We start from the raw sequence: 19106 nt of genomic DNA, 5'->3' as shown, positions 1-19106 counted from the left end.
TATTTGTGGGGCTGCTTCCTCCAGTGACATGTTTAATTTTCCACCACCATTCAGGACTGGATGTGGCAGGACTGCAGAGCTTGGATCTCATCTGTTGGATATGGAATTGCTTTGTTCTGTCAGTCACTTGCTTATGCTTTTTGGCATGCAGGTAGTCTTGTGTTTGTAGCTTCAACAGGTTGGCAATTCACTTTTTAGGTATGCCTGGTGCTGCTCTTGGCATGCCCTCCTGCATGCTTCTTTGAACCAGGGTTGATCCCCTAGCTTGATGGTAATGGTTTATTAGGGGATATGCTGTGCCATTAGGTTGCAGATTGCAACATCTGCCATGGTGAAATTCAAACCCAGGTGCCCAGAACCTGAGTTTCTGGATTAATAGTCTACTGATAGTACTATTAGGCCATTGCCTCCCTTTTGATATCCTTTTTGGCTCCTCTATTCCCTCAATAAGTCCAGTGTATATGTGATGGTCTCCATATGACACAACAATTTTATTGCAAGATCTATCACCTCAGATAAATTTCTCTCATGCTAATGCTTGCGAATATAAGAAAAACAATCCAAATCAAGAGATGGGAGATGTAATGAAAAAAGCTGAATCCTTCTTTTCTGGTAATGTCAAGGTAGAGGGAATTTTAAGGTAGCTCTATCATCACCATGGCGGTGGTGATTGATGAAATTACCATGATTGAAATGTTTTGGCTTTATAGTGCACTCCATTTCAGACTGTAAAACAAAAAAGGCCTTTTGTTTTTGTTTCAATAAAAACATTGCTTATAGTTTATATTGCTTATTGCTTATAGCTTATAGCTTAAACTAAATACTGTAGTCTCAGGTTCAGTTTCTTTGTCTGTGTTCGCTGACCTGAACATTGGGAGTGTTTTACAGTCATCCTTTGGCAATGTGAAAGAGTTGCAGGGAGGGAGTAAATTGGTCAGAAGCCCTGCCCCTGATCACAATCCAGTAACTCCTGCAGCAAACCTGTTTGCATGTTGGCTAAAGTTGGGGTCAATCTCTTACGCAATGCACACCAACAGCATGCAGCCAATCACTTGAGGCTTGCATCTGATATCCATCAGGATGAAGTAGTAGAAGCTAACTGTTACTCTTAACATTAAACCAGTGAATCAGGAAAGGAGAGAGAAGCAATTTAAGTTTGTGTCGTCTGTGCAAGGAAGAGAGTAGGCAGGGAATGCAAGATGTCATTTGTTGTTTTTTTTTCTCTCCTGTTGACAGGTGCCAGTAACATCCTGGTTCAATGACCTGTCTGATACAGAGTTACTAAATCTAATCCCTGTCTTTGAAGGACTCGGCAAAGCAGAGAATGCTTCAATTGCTCCAGACCAAAGTAGACAAAGGTAGTTTTTCAAAGGAAAAAGTCTGCTGGTGTTCATTGGCTCTATGGTTAGCACTGCTGCCTCACAGCACCAGGGACCTGGGTTTGATTCCAGCCTCAGGTGACTGTCTGTGTGGAGTTTGCACATTCTCCCTGTGTCTGGGTGCTCTGGTTTCCTCCCACAGTCCAAAAATGTGCAGGCTAGGTGGGTTGGCTATGCTAAATTGCCCATAGTGTTCAGGGATGTGTAGGTTAGGTGGATTGCAGGGGGATGGGGATGGGTCTGGGTGGGATGCTCTGAGGGTCGGTGTGGACTTGTTGGGCTGAAGGGCCTGTTTCCACACTGTAGGGATTCTATAAAAAAAAAACCACTACCTCATAATTGCCATTCTGAATTGATTGTTCAAGGTAATAGGGTGCCATGATGAGATATCAGAGCAAGATCTAGAAAGTAGAACGCTTTCTCACCAAATAGGGGAATGGACTTTCAGGAGATATTTATAGGCCTATCCAAACCTTAATGTATCTAATATCAAAATATGTAGCACTGAGATACAACAAACCTTTTACCATTTCAAAAATAGTGCTTTTCCATCTCGTAGTCTTCACCTGCAAGAATTCCTTCACTCACTCACATTGTACCTTTTCCTTTTGCAGCAAAATACATTGATTTGCAGGAAGTTGCAATCAAAACCATAATGTCAGTGGAAATTGTTTTCAATGGTGTTAGCCACATCCCTGATATGGAGAACTGACATGAGTTGGCACTTTGAGTTGGTCACTTGTTTATAAATAGATAACGGACATTTCCCTTAATCTGCTGCTGTAATACAGACATATTTTGACTTGAACTCCATTAAAAGAAAACCGTGTTTGTGTTGCATTTACGACTGTTAACTGGAAACTCCTGGCAAAATAACTTTTCTCCAAGTTGTAGGGGCTTTTTTAATTGCAGTGAAGGCTGGAGATCAAGAGACAGTAATTTCAATGAGTCTCAAGTGACATTACCAGCCAGGAATAAAATTCCTGTTCAGTGGCTGTTCAATTACATTTTAAAATAACAGACTACTCCTTTCAGCAGTCACTGAACAGTAGAAGTAAAAGTTTGATTCTGCCAGAGTTTTTTTATCACTGTCTTGAATGTGACCTATTTTTTTTGAGAAAGTGGAGTTGGTGTCCATTTCTGAGAAGGCTAATGGTAGCTTTTTTGATGGTGACTGCCACATCCTCCTAGTGGTAAGTTAAAGAGTTGGCTTCACTATCGCAAAGAGGCTAAAGGCCATTTTGGATGTTGGTTATTGAGGTTGTAAAAGTGATGAAAGTCAGCAGGAAATGTAAAATGCTCCAATTTTTTGAACCGAGCATCACTCAGGGCAGGTATAGCATTAGCAACAGATAAACTTCCTCTACATGTTCTCCGTCATACGCTCTCAGGACAGATACAGCACGGGGTTAGATACAGAGTAAAATAATATGGTATTTCTATTTCTAACACAAATGTGCTTATGTGCTGCTGAGAAACAGTTGGTCTTGAGGTTTTTTTATTCACTCATGGGACATGGGCATCACTGGCTGGCCAGCATTTATTGCCCATCCCTCGTTGCCCTTGAGAAGGCGGTGGTGAGTTGCTGCTTTGAACCACTGCAGTCCAATGCTGTAGGTTGACCCACAGTACCATTAGGGAGGGAATTCCAGGATTTTGACCCAATAACAGGGGAGGAATGGCAATTATATTTCCAAGTCGGGATGGTGAGGACTTGGGGAGGAACTTGCAGGTGGTGATGTTTCCATGTATCTGCTGCCCTTTTCTTTCTAGATGGTAGTGCTGGTGGGTTTGGGAGGTGCTGCCAAAGGCTCTTTGGTGAATTTCTGTAGTGCGTCTTGTAGATGATACATACACACTGCTGTTGCTGAGAGTTAGTAGTAGAGGGAGTGGATATGGTTGTTTGGAATTATGATGAAATTAGATAATTTAAGCAGACTAGTGATGGGGGGAGGTAGGGCTTCTTTTCTGGAGTCTCTATGTGGTCAAAGATAAAATTAGTATTCCTAGAGTGAGGAAATATTTAATATTAGAAGAGATCTGTGATCATTGTTTAATTTTCTTAGCTTGTGTAGTGGTAAAAATACGACCGCCTGCATGCCTGTGTATTTGAGGGGGGACTCAGCCAGGGTTCTTGCTTTTGATCCTTATCAACTGGCCTGTGCTGGGGGTGCATATATATGTGTGAATGACACAGAATATTGATAATCTGAATCTCACTATGAAAGTGAATGGCTGACGTGAATGGCATTGTTGTATTTAAGGGGAAGCTGGATAAACATGAGCGAGAAAGGAATAAAAGGGTCTGCTGCTGGGCTGAGGTGAAGTAGTGGTGGAACGAAACTTACGTGGAGTGCAAACACCAGCCTAGACCTTTTTTGTGCCGAGTGATTTTTCTGCTGTACGTTTTATAGCTGAAAGCAGGATCAGCTTGAGCTAAGCTCATTCCTACATCCTTATGCTGTTCATGTGTTGCAGTAATGTCAGTACCAGCCTGCTTATGATTGTTTTGCATTATCTGCCAGTCTGGAAATATCTTTATTTCAAAATTCATGTCCTTGTTTTCAAATCTTTCCTTAGTTTCCTCACCCTCTCCATAGCTCTAAGTTCCTACAGCCCTACAACCCTTTCAGATCTCTGCAGCCCTCTTCTCTTGCACATTCTTGACTCAATCATTCCATGTTGGTGACCATGTTTTTTAACTGTCCATAACACTATAAGAAATAGGAACAGGAGTAGGCCATTCAGCCCTAAAGGCTGCTCTGCCATTCAACAGAATCATGGCAGATCCAACACACTCCCCACATCCACTTTTTTTCTGCCCTTTCCTTTGATTTCCCCTACTAATCAAGAACCTATCTATCTCAGTCTTTAGCATACACAAGGACTCTGTCCTCACAGCTCTCTGTAGCAAGGAGTTCCAAAGACTCTCAAACCTCAGAAGAAATTCCTCCTCATCTCTGTCTTAAATTGGTGCCCCTTTATTTTGAGACTGTGCCCTCTGGCCCTAGACTCTCCCATGAGGGGAGACAGCCTCTCAGCATTTACCCTGTCAAGCCCCTTAAGAATTTGTATGTTTCAATGAGATCATCTCTCATTCTTCTAAACTCTAGTGGGTAGAGTGCCAACCTCTTTAGCCTTTGCTCATTACAATGATCCCTGGTATGGAGGGATTATCTTGTGAACTTTCTCTGAACTGCCTACTTATGCTCCCACACCTTATGGTTAGATAGGGGTGGAAAACAAATTCAATTGCAAAAAGGAAAGGGTGGGGGAAATCATCAATGGTGAAGTCAAATTAAGGTCATACCTTGAGTCCATTTCAGCATGCTACAGCAATGCTGCAACGAAAAGCTGAGGAGCTCACAGAAGTATGGATATGATTAAAATTGAACCAATAAACTTCTTTCACGGTACTCCTTCATGGACCATGATTTCGCACTGGTTTTCAGCCTGTTGAGGGGGATGTTCACCACACTTCCCAGTTGGAAAGAGGTAACCTTGAAGTCAAAGGAATGTTCTAAACGTTAGTGAAGAACTGAGCAATGCTTATTGTGCACTTTAGCCAATAGAGATTCTGATTTGTGTCACTGACACTTTTGTATTGCACTTCACTGTCATGATGGTTTAGGGAATGTCTCAAAATTATGCTGCCCTTTGGAAAAGAAAGAAACACAAACTCCATCTGTTGTGCTAAAGCATGAACAGAAACCCAACCAGCCAATTACTGAAAATTATTTTAAATAGGTAAACATTACCCATCTCTATTTAATTACTTAAATTAACTCAGCCATTGTATCACAAAAGCTACAATGATCGTATGGGTGGAGAACAGAGCATAGAAACAAGATTAAGCTATTCAGCTCATTAGGCATGTTTCATAATTCCATTAGTAACAAAATGAAAAGCACTTTATGCCCAAGTTATCTTTCTGATTAATCGGATACACTTCGCCAACATTCTTTTCATATTCCACAAATCGTTTTCAGCCCAGAAACAGGCAAACACTCACAGAGCAATAAAAAAACCTTTAGCCATTAGCCTCACTCATTTTACAGACCGTATACCATGCCATGGACTCTAGCCCACCAGTTTAATCTGTAGGGTAATTGAACAAAACTCCCAAATGTTCATCCAGTTCCCCAACTCAACCCAATTTACTACAAGTAAACTGGAGATCAACTTTGATGCTTCATTTGTTGCATCTTTGTCATCTAGGAGTCACCAAAACAGATTCCAGGAGCTCCCCATAGGATGGGAAAAGCAAAGTGGCATTTCCCTCTCTGGCCCCACCCTTGAGGCCAATGTTATGTATCTCTTACTGGCTATGCCTGGGCAGCAGATTTTCAGTCTGTCTTTTTGGCTTTGCATGATATCAGCACAAGGAAAACAGAATGCACAAGATAACAATGTTCTGGAATTTCTGAGGCTTGAAAGCTACAGCATTTACAGAAAGTCTGTTCCATTTAATCACAGACTATTTAACTTTAGGTCATAGAAGGGGAGGTGATGGCCTAGTGGTAATAACACTGGATTGTTAATTCAGGGACCCAGGTTTGAATCCTTCTATGGTAGATGTTAGAATTTGAATTAGTAATCTGTAATTAAGAGTCTAATGATGACCAGGAATCCATTGTTGATTGTCAGAAAAATCCATGTAGTCCACTAATGTCATTTAGGGAAGGAAACTGCCATCCTTGCCTGGTCTGGCCTGGCCTGGCCTGGCCTTCAGACAGCAATGTGGTTGACTCTTAGCTGCCCTCTGGGAAATTAGGGATCAGCAATAAATGCTGGTTCAGCCAATGATGCCCACGTCCTGTAAATAAACTTAAAAGTAATCTGGGTCTGTCTCTCTGAGACACACAAGGGAGACCTCACAGACGAGAACCTGACACAGTGAAGAGATACAGTGGACAGAGGGGTCAGAAGGATCTTAAGAGACACAAGGGATGTATGCAGATCATGCAGGAGGCAACTAAGTTTCATTTGCTACTTCAGGCTCTGTATGATTAACTTAATGTGACACAGATGTCTGGGGTTACTGAATTACTGCTCCTCACCATTTCCTTGCATAGTTACCTCCTCATACTGTTTGCTTCAACCCCTTTTTGTTGGCAGATCCCAGGATGTTTATCGTTACTCTTTGAGTGAAGACAGTCTCACCTTTATCTCCCATCTTATAAGGTTTCAGACTGTCTTGGTGGATAGCACTCATCATTTATTTCATTGCTGCTGTGAGATCTTGTTTCCTACATTACAACAATAACTATGCTTCAAAAAGACTTCATTGGATGAAAAGTGCTCGTGGACATCCTGAGATAATGAAGAGTACTGTATAAATGCAAATTTTTCCTTGTCGCTCCCTGATTTTAACTTGTGCTGCTTATTGTTTGACCTTTTTGCAATTTTTGTGAATGTAATTATATATTTAGAGAAACTATAACAACAAGTTTTTATTTTAAAAACCCACAAGTTAGGAGAGAGGTGCTGGACCTATTAACTAACAGAATCTTATGAGGAGACAAGGAGAGCAATTGATGAAACACAGACCTGGAACAGCCAGTACCAGGACACAGGGGAAAAAAGAGCCATGGCACTCAGCATTCAGCCAGATGGTAGAAAGTCCACAAATTGTTTGCATGCAGATAATACACAGATAGCTAGCACACAATAAGCAACCAGCTTGCAGACAAATCAGTGATTGCCTGGCCAGTAAGCTTACAACCAGCTGGTGAACCCACAATGAGCTTGCAGTCAGGTTACCAACACCAGCGGACCATGGGGCTCAGCTCCCCAGGTTTTGGAGGCATGAGCTGCAGGATTAGGAGTAATGGCAGAACAGGACCAGGCAGTCAGAACAGTGATGAAAACTTCGCACTCTAGTGCCTTAAGACGTTCACTGAGATGATTCTACCACTCTGGCTCCCAATTCTAGAACCAAATTCAAAAGTTAACAGCTTGCTGTTATTTTCTTCCGTGTGTGTTATTGTCTCAAAGTCTGGTGGGGGAGGAATTTGGCAACATGTCTTTGCCATAACTGCGTTAGTTCAATTCAAAATCTTGACCACTTCAACAAGATCACATTTCCAGAGAAAATAAGCTATTCCTTCTGAACTTTATCACAACTACTTTATACTGCTCCCAGGTATCAGAAATTAAACTGCTTAAAGCTAAAATCCTGTAACCAGGGACAGTTGAGGTTTCTTCAATCTGGCTTGCTTTATTTTTCATTAGTTGACACTTGACAGTGTATTGCTGTTCTTCCCACCTACTCACCTGAGGCCGCTTGTGACCCTCATTCTTCAAAGGAAATCAACAGCTGCAGTGCATTAAACATACTCTCCACCTTGATTAACCTCTGAGAATTCTTTGCCTTAACCAATTTTATTTGAAATTTGCTTTCTTCCCTGATAAAACAGGAAAATAGCTTGTACAAAGGAGTAACTCTCAAAGAAAGGGCTTTGTAGTTTTTTGTATAGTAATGTTCTTAAACTGCACATAATACTCCAGCTGGAGTCTGGAAAGCACCTCATGCAGCAACAGTAGAACCTCTTAAGACTTTTACTCTATTCCTTGGCCTGTGTAACCTAATTGTATACAATTTTACAATAAAAGAATGTTTGCATTTGGTGGGTTGAAGTTGAAGAAGTCGCATGAACTGTGCTGTAATTTTTTTTTTAACATTCTCTAACAAGATTTCTGCTGAGTATCTTACTCATGCCAAAGCAAGTAGTGCATTTATCAGGAACCTACAGTGCTGATTTGACAATGCAGTTGACAGGCAACATTATTTCATAAAGTTTCCATTGAGGCAACATTCAGTCACAAATAAAAGCTGTTTCAAAGCCACTGCAGTGAACACAGACACTACAACCAGTCTTAAGTTGAAAATAATGGTCAGGATTTTCAGCAGAGTTGTCAACATTGCACAGGTACGAGTTGAGAGGCTTTTTGGTCACAGGTTATCAACTTGGCATTAAACATAAGCATGATTAAACATGTTAACAGAGCAAGGATGAAGTGTCCACAGCTCTGTCTCTGTTTTTCTGTAGCCCAATAAACTGGGATTTGCTTTCTCATGGTGGAGAACAAAAATGAGTCTCCTGCAACACTCTCAGGTCTGCCTTTCAGAAGAATCATAGTTTAATCAATGTTTAAAAGTCATTTGTAGTTCAGTTGTACATAGAATACTCAAGTTTCTGTAGGTCAAAAATAAAACAATTGGTGGTTCAGTGTGCTAAACCACAGGGCTCTTGTGGCAGTCATAATGCCCTTCCTTTGAGCCAGAAGACCTGGGTTCTAGTCCCAGTTGCTCAAGAGGTGTATCATAACCCACCTGAACAAGATGAATCAAAATATCTACCATGACCTGGACTGAACAGTTCCTGAAAACCTCTGTACTGAATGACTTTATCAGCCCTGAACTGATAGCTAAAGATGTATTCTCTTAACATTGATCCTGGCAGTTGCACAGAAGGCCTGGTATGAATGTGGCTCAAAGGATAGTAACATTAGGTGGTAACTGAGGTAAAAGGTCATGGGTTCAAGTCCCTTTTCACAGAGCTGAGATCCAAAATCCTGGCTGTCACTCCCAATGCAGGACTAAAAAAAGAGTGCTGCACCGTCAAAGATGCTGTCTTTGGATGAGATGTTAAACTGAGATACAGTTTGTCCGTTTGTGGATGTAAAAAAAATTTCATGACACTATTTGTCCACAACACTATTCGTTTCCCAATCAATACATAAAATAGATTATTTCATCATTTAGTTTATTGCTTTTTGTGGGAGCTTGCTATGCACAAATGAGCTGCTGTGTTTACTACATTAGAGCACTGATTGCACTTTAAAAAAGGACTATATAGAATCCATATCGACTCTGGGTCATGTTAAAGAAATGAAAGATGTGTATAATTGCAAGTCTATCTTTGTAGTTCTTTGCTACTCTGCAGTTATCACCCTTGGGTGTGCGAATCTGAAAGTACATCTGCAGAATTCTGGGATGGGAGCAGCAATTAAGACAGACTGGAAATTAGTCAGTGGGATGTGTCATTACTTAACATTACCATATCAGATTCCTCTAGGAAGGATTCTATCCATGACCTGTTACTTTAATCTTGATCTCAGTCTCTGCGGTTGGGAGGGATAAACTAATTTGACTACAAGTAACCATTAGGTGAGGATAGAATTGGATGTAGTATCTTAAGTGTTTTAATTACCTGCTGATCGTTGCTGATAGACATAACACATAGCTAAAATGTCTTTTTGTGCCTATAGGGACATGAGCGTGACTCCTCACACATTCATAACCCAAGAAAGAGTCGATGCTTTTGGGGAGGGGGGGGTGCAATATGGAGAGGGAAGTGAGGTGACTAGTTAAGTGAATCAGATATGATCAGTATCATACACCGCCATTCTACAAAGCACATGAGTATTTTGTCACTGTAATGGTGAAGTCTTGATAAATAACAATTTATGATAGTGCTCCAGATGTTTGTTTATTTGGGAGGGGTGAGGTAGAAAGAGAGAACTGTCTTATTTATTAAAGCAAGGAACATCTTCCATTGGAATTGAAATATTTTGCCTCAGTTGTTGCACCGAGCCCAGTGTCAGTGCCAAGTACAATTAGGTCAAGTTTAGGTGCAGGGTGAAACTCCCTTAACAATGACTGACCCGACAATGATTTCTCAGCCAACCCTATGCTTTCTGTGTAACTAGCAGTTAGTGCTCACCTGTGGACTCTTCCTCCTCTAATCATGAAACTGAATTGAAACTATTGAAGAAGAGGATAAAGAAAAGACTGCAAGTTGGAAATGAAAACAACAGGTTAGTCAACATCTATTGAAGAAAAGACACACTGCTGCATATCAGATGTGTATCATCCATCAGGCCTGAAGACTAACGGGGACATTCACTCAATTGAAGGGGCTTGCTGTCAGCTCGAGTCAATGTTTAAAAAGCTATGTGGGAAGCCAATTCAGTTTGTCCTCTAGCAAAAGGGCTCCCTTCATTGAACTGGTTTCATCTTGTGATTTCACTGCTGAGAGGAAAATTTCATCATATTGATCTGTGCTGGATTTGCAACCCACTCTCTGCAGTGGTTAAGCCCTTAAAATAATTAATCTTTTCTTTTGTTTATTTGTGAGATGTGGGCATCATTGGCTGGCCAGCATTTATTGCCTGTCTCTCATTATCCTTGAGAAGGTGGTGGTGAGCTGCCTTCATGAACTGCTGCAGTCCACCTGCTGTAGATTGACCCACAATGCTATTAGGGAGGGAATTCCAGGATTTTGACCCAGTGACAGTAAAGGAATAGCAATATATTTCCAAGTCAGGATGGTAAGTGGCTTGGAGGGTAACTTGCAGATGGTTGTGTTCCCATGTATCTGCTGCTCGGCTTAGATGGAAGTGGTCACGGGTTTAGAAGATGTTGTCAGAGGATCTTTGAATTTGCAGTGCAAATTGTAGATAATTGTAGATAATACACACTGCTGCTACTGAGCATTGGTGATGGAGAGAGTGGATGTTTGTGGATATGGTGCCAATCAAGCGGGCTGCTTTGTCCTGCATGGTTGAGTGTTGCTGGAGCTACACTCATCCAGGCAAGTGGGGAGTATTTCATCACACTCCCGACTTGTGCCTTGTAGATAGTGGACAGGCTCTGGGGAGTCAGGAGGTGAGTTACTTGCCACAGTATTCCTAGCCTTTGACCTGCTCTTGTAGCTACTATGTTTATGTAGCAAGTCCAGTTGAGTTTCTGGTCAATGGTAGCCCGTAGGATGTTGATAATGGGGGATTCAGTGGTGGTAACACCATTGAATGTCAAGGGGCACTGGTTAGATTGTCTCTTATTGGTGATGGTCATAGCCTGGCATTTGTGTGGCACAAATGTTACTTGCCACTTGTCAGCCCAAGTCTGGATATTGTCCAGATCTTGTTGCATTTGAACATGTATCAGAGGAGTTGTGAATGGTGCTAAACATTACGTGATCATCAGCAAACTTCCCCACTTCTGCCCTTCTGATGGAGGAAAGGTCATTTATGAAACAGCTGTAGATGGTTGAGACTGAGACACTACCCTGAGGAACTCCTGCAGAGATGCCCTGGAGTTGAGATGACTGACTTCCAACAACTATGACCATCTTCCTGTGTGGCAGTTATGACTCCAACCAGTGGAGAGTTTGCTCCCATTGATTCCAGTTTTACTAGGGCTCATTGATGCCACACTCTGTCAAATAATGCAGCCTTGATGTCAAGGGCTGCCACTCTCACCTAGCCTCTGGAAGTCAGCTGTTTTGTCCATGTTTGAACCAAGGCTGTAATGAGTTCAGGAGCCGAGTGGGTCTGGCAGAACCCAAACTGGGTGTCATTGAGGGCAGTGACTTTGAACATGGCATTAACCACTGTAAATCTGAAGTGCATATCTGTTACCACATTTTATTTTCAGCTGCTTATTGAAAGCTGTGATTGGGTCTAATTTTCTATCAGGTAACATTGTGCTGACAACACAGTTGAGACAGGTGCATGATCAAAATCCTAGCACTATATTTGAAGGCTGTTAAAGTAAGTGTAAATATTTGCATACTACTCAACTGCAACAGATAAAGACAGGTAACCACATTTTGTTTGATCACTTAATCAGTAAATACATTGTCTTGTGTAGAAATTAGTAATGTTATCAGGAAGGTCCTAGGTCCGCTGTGGTTCAGTGGAAAATGCTGTCATCTCAGAGTCAAGATCATGAATCCATATTTTGCTGCAGGAGAACTGAACTCATGATCTAGGTTGACATTCTTAATGTAAGACTGATGAGTGCCACAATATTGAAGGTTGGAAAATACAGTAAACTGAGGGACTGTCTGTCCCTCAGGTGGACATTGAAGATCCCACTGTCTCTTTTTTTAGATTCATTCGTGGGATGTGGGTGTCACGGGCAGGCCAGTATTTAATATCCATCCCTATTTGCCCCTTTTGAGAAGGTGGTGGTGGTGAGCTGCCTTCTTGAACCGCTGCAGTCCACATGCTGTAGGTAGACCCACAATGTTGTTCCGGAGGAACTTCCAGAATTTTGATCCAACCATCTGATATTTTAAAGAAGAGCAGGGGAGTTATCCTCATTGGCCTGACCCATATTTATCCCTCAACCAACATCACTGAAGCAGATGGTCTTGTCATCATCACAGTGATACTTACGGGGTTAGCCACATTTCCAACATGCTTCATTTGCTATAAAAGTGTTTTGGGATGTCATTAAAGAGATTATATAGATAAAAGTCCTTTCTGTGCCTTGGCTGCAGTGAAGAATGGCCACTTGCATGAACTACGTATACAATGCCAAAACTTGTGAAACTGCAGCCTCGTCAGAAACAACTGATTAGTCATAACATTGCTAGAGTAACAGTTTAACAGAGGAGCAAAGAACGACACTATAATGTACCCTTATTCAATGTGTTGGAGATCATTATTTTATTCTGATATCAGTAAAGAGATTTTCACAATGAAAAATGGTGTATATTCCTTTGGATGCACTAAAGCATTCCAACTATACTTTCTCTGCCAACTCTGTTACCTCACCACATTCGTATCGGACAAAGTCCAACACTGACACCCCCCTTGTATGCAGGAACTGCCCTACAGTTGTGCCCGGGTCCAGCAGAAAAGGCTGTGCCAGCATCTTGGTCTCTGTGTCATCACCAGGTGGGTCCTCCATCGAGCCTACAGATAGTGGCATCATTCCCACAATGTGCTGTCCTAACTTTCGGCCCAGCTCAGACAGGTTTACATTTGAATTCTGTTCCATGGGCTTACAAATCACTAGCGCACCATATTTTCCAAATGTCATCTTTGTGATGGTCGGGTTGTCCACTGGCAACATTCCATGAACATATGTGCCAATATAGCAATCAGTTGGCACGGCCACCCAGGAAGCTCTTCTTATAGTCATATTCTCACCAAGGTTACCTTTAAAATATTTTTAAAAAAGGGAGGTTCAAGTTTGTTTGTAAAAAGCAGGGTTCTTATTCTTGAATGAAGACATTACATGGAAAGGAAATTCTTCAGTGAGAGGGAGCACTTATTGAAATACACTATATTACAAACAAACTTCAGAATGTAGATGGTGATATATTACAGATCATTCACGGTGTCAGACTTGCTGTAGGACATCCAATTTTGCCTGCATGTTGTCATCTGGAGCAATGCATAGTGATGATAGAGACTCGAAATTTCTTACTATCATATAGTTGACCAAGACCCTCTCCCACTCTTTTACCAGCTGCCATGACGTAGGGTGAAAGGGCTCACAGGTTGGTATTCAACCTGTTTGGCTGTGTTATGAACACATCTTCCTGATAACCAAATCTCAGGGTGGGACTCTAATCTAGAGCGTCAGGTAGGGACATCACCCACTCTGCTCCAAGATCACCTAATGAGTTAATTACCAACTTGGTGTAGTAATTGGAGGACAGTGGGAGATCAAGGTGAAAATCAGCGCTAAGGAATGGATACTTCAGCATTTTTTACCCTACTGCATCAGTAGCAGGCATTGCCACGCAAAACAAGTTCAAATATCTAGACATTCGTTCCTTTGCCTCTAGTCACGCTGTCTTTCAATATCACAACTTTGCACCTCTGAGCTTTCCTCTCTTCCTTCTCATAGGCTTCAAATCCCATCCTATAAACTTTTCCTTCTGGCACCCTCACTGTGCTGACATAAAAATGACTGCAGTCTCCGACTCCAACTGATTTCGTCCTGTGCATGGTTTTGTTTCCCTTGGGTTTGAAAATTCAAATAGTGATGACATTTCGAAAGTACTTCATTGATAGTAGTGCGCTTTGAGACATCCTAAGCTTGTGAAAGGTATAATATTACTAGAAAGCTTCCTTTCCTTTCTCCCTCAGTCTTTTCCTCTGGCAATAACCTGGACTAGACCACTGGGATGGTCATATTTATATAAAAAATGGTTTTTGCAGAAACTTGTATTTTAAGCAAGAATAGATACTGCCACCACCACCCCCACAAAGAAAAGGGCAAAGCAGCTCAGTGATCTATGCTTATCCTGCTGATCTTACCAATAGCCAGGGCAAGCTGGTCAGCAATGGGACGACTGTCTAAACTGGTTTTCAATTGTGTTATTTCTTCAGTCGTAAGGGAATTCTGCAAAGTAATTGTGAAACTTTAATATACATGAGATTATAAAATTGTCACTTATTAATCAGAATCACTTTCTCAACCCATCCTTTGAACAAAAAATTTCATTTGAATCTACAGAACATAATGCTGGAAGGAGACTTTTTCCCCCCCAAGAGCAGCCCAGCATAATTTGTGCCACTATTTTCTCTCTTGCTGTTCCTAGCTGCCAGTGCTGGGCTTCCACTTGCTGCCTTTTGGGCAGCAACTAACTATTGTTATTTTGTAGCAGAGCACATTGGCATTTTGACACATTCTGTCAGAAGGAAACACCAATCTGGAAGTGCTACATAAATACAAGATTAAGGAAGGGTGGTGGAGAAGGCGGAAGGAGAAGTCGTCGAACCCTGACAGTTAAGCAGATATTAGGACCATGCCTTTTAGGAAACTCACGAGAGCAAACCTCTCACTAAGCAATAGGATAATATGTCTTGGGTGGCACAGTGTCACAAGATGGTACAATACAGGACAAATATTTGCTCCAGGAATGCTCCACCTGCTGATCCTTCATAATGGGGTGTAGAAAATAGAAGAACAATCCCTGCCAATTCTCTTTTGGTGAATTTTATAGTTCCTGATAACAAGAAAGACGAGTGGTATACCATGACAGCAGATAGTTGCTATAGCAAATTCAATAATCCAATATTTGAAGCAGAACTCCAAGGCATTGTTGATGGTTAAGCAGCCAGTCTTGTGTTACAAATAGAACATCAAGGACTGAGCAGTCAATGGAAGATGGGACTATTCTGATTTAACTTCATACAACTCTACACGACAACGCCCTAATGAATTGTGTAGACCTGGCTGGATCAGCAATGAGAAATTTCCTCAGTGCTGTCAACAGCTAGACTACCTGGGTTTAGCTGGTTAAAACTCAAGAGTAGCCCAGGCATACTTGTAGGTTTTGCTCCTACTGGGAAAGGTCTGCATTCAACAAAAAGAAACCTAGCAGGTATAGCCTTCTCCGTAACAAAAACAGAAATTGCTGGAAAAGCTCAGCAGGTCTGGCAGCATCTGTGGAGAGAAATCAGAGTTTACGTTTCGAGTTGAGTGACCCTTCCTCAGAACGCCTAAGTAGTTTAGTTTGGAGACTCAAATGATGGTGATGGGCTTCAGCTGGCAAACAAGATTCCAGTTTTACTAGAAATAGGAAACACAGACAAACCTTGTTGTAATTGATGGCGTTTGCGTGCTTGGAGTGACAGTGTGCCATTGTGGCAATGGCTGCTTGATGCACTAGCTGCTGGAATTTGACATTCCGGGCAACAAAATCTGTTTCACAATTCACCTGTTGTAGGGGAAAAAAAACCAGTTCTGTCAAAAAGGACCATTTTATTCATAGGATTATTGATTCATATGGAATCTCATAACACAAGAGGAAACTGTTCAGCCCATCAGGCTTTACTGGCTCTTTGGAAGATCAAATATAAAACTAATTCAATTAGTTTTATTCCCCACCCTGCTCTTTCAGAGATTGTTAACTGATTCACACATTAATTCTATTAGGATAGGACAGAATGACTCATGTGAATGTAGATTCCATAGTAAATTGAGGGAATTGGATATGTACTTAAAAAGGAGAAATTTGTAGGGCTCTGATGAAAGAGCAAGATGGGTTGGTGGTGGGGAATGGATATCTCTTTCAGAGAACTGATGCAGGTACAATAGGCTGGATGCCCTCCTATGCTGTAAATGGCATGATTTAACACATTTGTATCACTTCGAACCAAACATTCTTTATCTTTACCTCCACCAGAACAGCTGAGTTTCCATCTTGCAGCAGTCCAATGAGGCCCTCGTTTGTTTTACGACCTTGGAGTTTAGAAGCTTTACTCCATCCTTCCTTATGGGCCTGTCTGTGCAGCCAGGCTTCAGCCTTTGAAAATAAACCACTTTGATTACCTTCTAGACAGTAACAAATTATTTCATCCCTGGAAACCATGATATTTCCCTCATTAATCCTTTGGAGTCTGCACCCTTTTCGCCAGCCATCTTCAAATATCGCAAACAATTTAATTTGTTTACATTTCAAACGCAGGAATATTATTTCACAGTCTACCTCGTTTTGAATTAAGAAGTTATGCTTTAAAACATTTTCTACTCCATTCTTGAATCACGTATATAGAGAACGGGCTTGTGCATTTGTAATGGGTATTACAAGGATGCTGTCATGTTACTTAACACTGAAAATGGAGTCAGACACTCAATGAAAAAGTAGGCCTGAGTTTTTAATGTATGAGCGATCGGATAAAGTGATATCATGTTTGCATTACGAGAGGGGTCCACACTGTAACAGACTGCATCCCTACTTTACAAAATTAATTCCACTTTAGATGTACTTTATCCTGTAAAGCACTTTGGGACATCCCAAGGTTGTGATAAGTGCAACATAAATATGAGTCTTGTCAGCATAGGTATCACAGATGCGGAGGATTTGAATATTAAAAATCATATCATCATTGCATCCTTTGCTGATTTTCATTCACAGTCCTATACCAGAAGCTGTGTGAATATGAAGCCTCAGTTCAGGTACTGGCCTATAGAAACTAAATTTTTATGTTGAACAAAAATAAAAAGTCCCAGGAACTAGACCAAGCTGTAAGGGGTAAAACTTGTATGTGAAGCCTTGAACAGTTGGAGAGCCTGCCAACACCAAAAATGTAGGCTCCCACATGAGGAATGGCAGTTTAGATGGAAATGAGGTTATGCTCTTTGTAGAAAAAATAAAGGGACTGAATATAATTTAAATGGAGAAATGCTGCAAAGTTACAGCACATGAATCACAAAAAGCTTTCCTCCAACTTCAGCAGGTAATAGGGGAGGCAAATTGAATAAAGGCCTTTATTTTGAAGAGAATGAAGTATAAAAATAAGGAGTTCTTGCTAAAACAATGCAAGACACTTATTAGAACACATCTAGAATATTGCAAACAGCTTTGGTCCCCTTATCTAAGGAAAGATACATTGATATTGGAGGCAGCCCAGAGAAGGTTGGGTAGGTTGGGCTTGTACTCATTGGAGTTTAGAAGAATGAGAGACAACCTTACTGAAACATGCAAGATTCTCTGGAGCCTGACAGTGTGGAAAGGTTGTTTTCCCTTGGTGGGAGAGTCTAGGATCACAGGGCATAACCTCAGAATAAAGGGTCATCCATTTAAGACAAAGGAGGAATTTCTTCTTTCAGAGGGTAGTGAATCTGTGGAATCCTTTACCACAGAGAGCTTGTAGAGGCTTTATTGTTAAGTATATTCAAGGCTGAGACAGATTTTTAATGAGTAAGGAAATCAGGGTTCTAGGGAACAGAGAGGGAAGTGGAACTGTAGATTATCAGATCAGCCATGATTTCACTAATTGGTGGAGCAGACTCGATGAGCTGAATGGTCTACTTCTTCTCCTACATCTAATGGTCTTATGGTGATCTATAACCCAAGAAAGTCCCAGTTTAATTTCTGATCTGTGTTCAGTCCGCTGCTGTAGTCAAAGCAACTGTGGAATGCTGCAACTTCCCAGGAATAGCAAAGAGGTGACAAAAATAATTAGACTGAATTTCCTGCTTGCTATCCAATCAACTTGGGATTGCTCATGATGGCCCTATAGTCAAATGGTCAGCTAAAGATACAATCAAAAAAAAAATCAAGCTTTATATCTGAAGAATGCCCTCTTGAAGTGAGGTATCAAAGGGCTGCCTTTACCTATGGAACCATATCATACTTTCAGGTTGGAGTTTGAAGGGAAACATGCATTAGGGTACCCAACAGCAACTTTGACATTATAATTTCCACCTACCTGCTGAAGGTCGCTGCTAAACTTCTCTAAGGCTTTCTTACAATTCGTAAACGAGTATCCTGTATTTTTCCGGAGTTTCAGGAGGAGTTCTTTATCAGCTGCCATTAATCTAACCCCAGGACAGTGCAGAAACTGGGTTGACCGTGCAGAAAAGATCTAACAAAAGCGAATAGAAATCTTAGGGAACTTTGTAACACAATCTACACATTTACACATTAGTTCCACAATGTTGCTTACTAAAATTCAATCAAACGTCACAATCCCTTCTCGCTTGCTCACGGTGCACTCTCAGGATTGCTCCAACTCAATACTTTGTGACAGAGGGATATAGTTTCTGTGTTTCCCTCTCACCATATGGTAAGCCTGTCAGTTCAGTCACGTTTCAGTGGGCAGATATCATGGGAAGCCAGGCACTTCTCAACAAGGAGAAAAAATTTGCAAGGCCAATTATTGTGTCAAAAAGAATGGAATTTAAATGGGGCCCTTTCACTTGTACGGGAGCTGGGAGGCTCCATGTGCTCAGTAGCTTGCTCTTCGGGATAGCAAGAGCTAGAGATGCTGGAGTCAGAGACAACACAGTATGGAGCTGGAGGAACACAAGCAGGTCAGGTCAGGCAGCATCAAAGGAGCAGGAAAGCTGACGTTTGGGTTGGGACTCCTTCAGAAATGGGGAGGGGTAAGGGTTCTGGGAAATAAAGAGAGAGAGGAGGGGTGGGGCTGGGGAAAGATAAGTGGGGTGGCAATAGGTTGATGACT

The 19106-nt window shown here is 41.4% G+C and overlaps 2 protein-coding genes across 2 annotated transcripts in view; one reads left to right on the top strand and one right to left on the bottom strand.

The window, feature by feature from the left end:
- LOC125487404 (carboxy-terminal domain RNA polymerase II polypeptide A small phosphatase 2-like) overlaps positions 1–8007 on the top strand; it is a 38550-nt gene extending 30543 nt beyond the window's left edge. Inside the window, exon 6 of the mRNA XM_048618816.1 lies at positions 6498–8007. Within this exon, the coding sequence (XP_048474773.1) occupies positions 6498–6530 (33 nt within the window). The 3' untranslated portion in view covers positions 6531–8007. The remainder of the gene's footprint in view (positions 1–6497) is intronic.
- Positions 8008–12818: 4811 nt separating this feature from the next.
- Positions 12819–19106, bottom strand: part of tsfm (Ts translation elongation factor, mitochondrial) — a 10133-nt gene continuing 3845 nt past the window's right edge. Inside the window, exons 2-6 of the mRNA XM_048618811.1 lie at positions 18351–18506; positions 16313–16441; positions 15731–15853; positions 14448–14532; positions 12819–13337 (exon numbers count right to left, since the gene is read on the bottom strand). Of these exons, the coding sequence (XP_048474768.1) occupies positions 12919–13337; positions 14448–14532; positions 15731–15853; positions 16313–16441; positions 18351–18506 (912 nt within the window). The 3' untranslated portion in view covers positions 12819–12918. The remainder of the gene's footprint in view (positions 13338–14447; positions 14533–15730; positions 15854–16312; positions 16442–18350; positions 18507–19106) is intronic.

Source organism: Rhincodon typus, chromosome 41 (assembly GCF_021869965.1).
Source record: "Rhincodon typus isolate 14 chromosome 41, sRhiTyp1.1, whole genome shotgun sequence".
In the NCBI taxonomy this organism is placed as follows: domain Eukaryota; kingdom Metazoa; phylum Chordata; class Chondrichthyes; order Orectolobiformes; family Rhincodontidae; genus Rhincodon; species Rhincodon typus.
The sequence above is the reverse complement of the archived record's forward strand: the minus strand, read 5'-3'. Positions and strand labels throughout refer to the sequence as shown.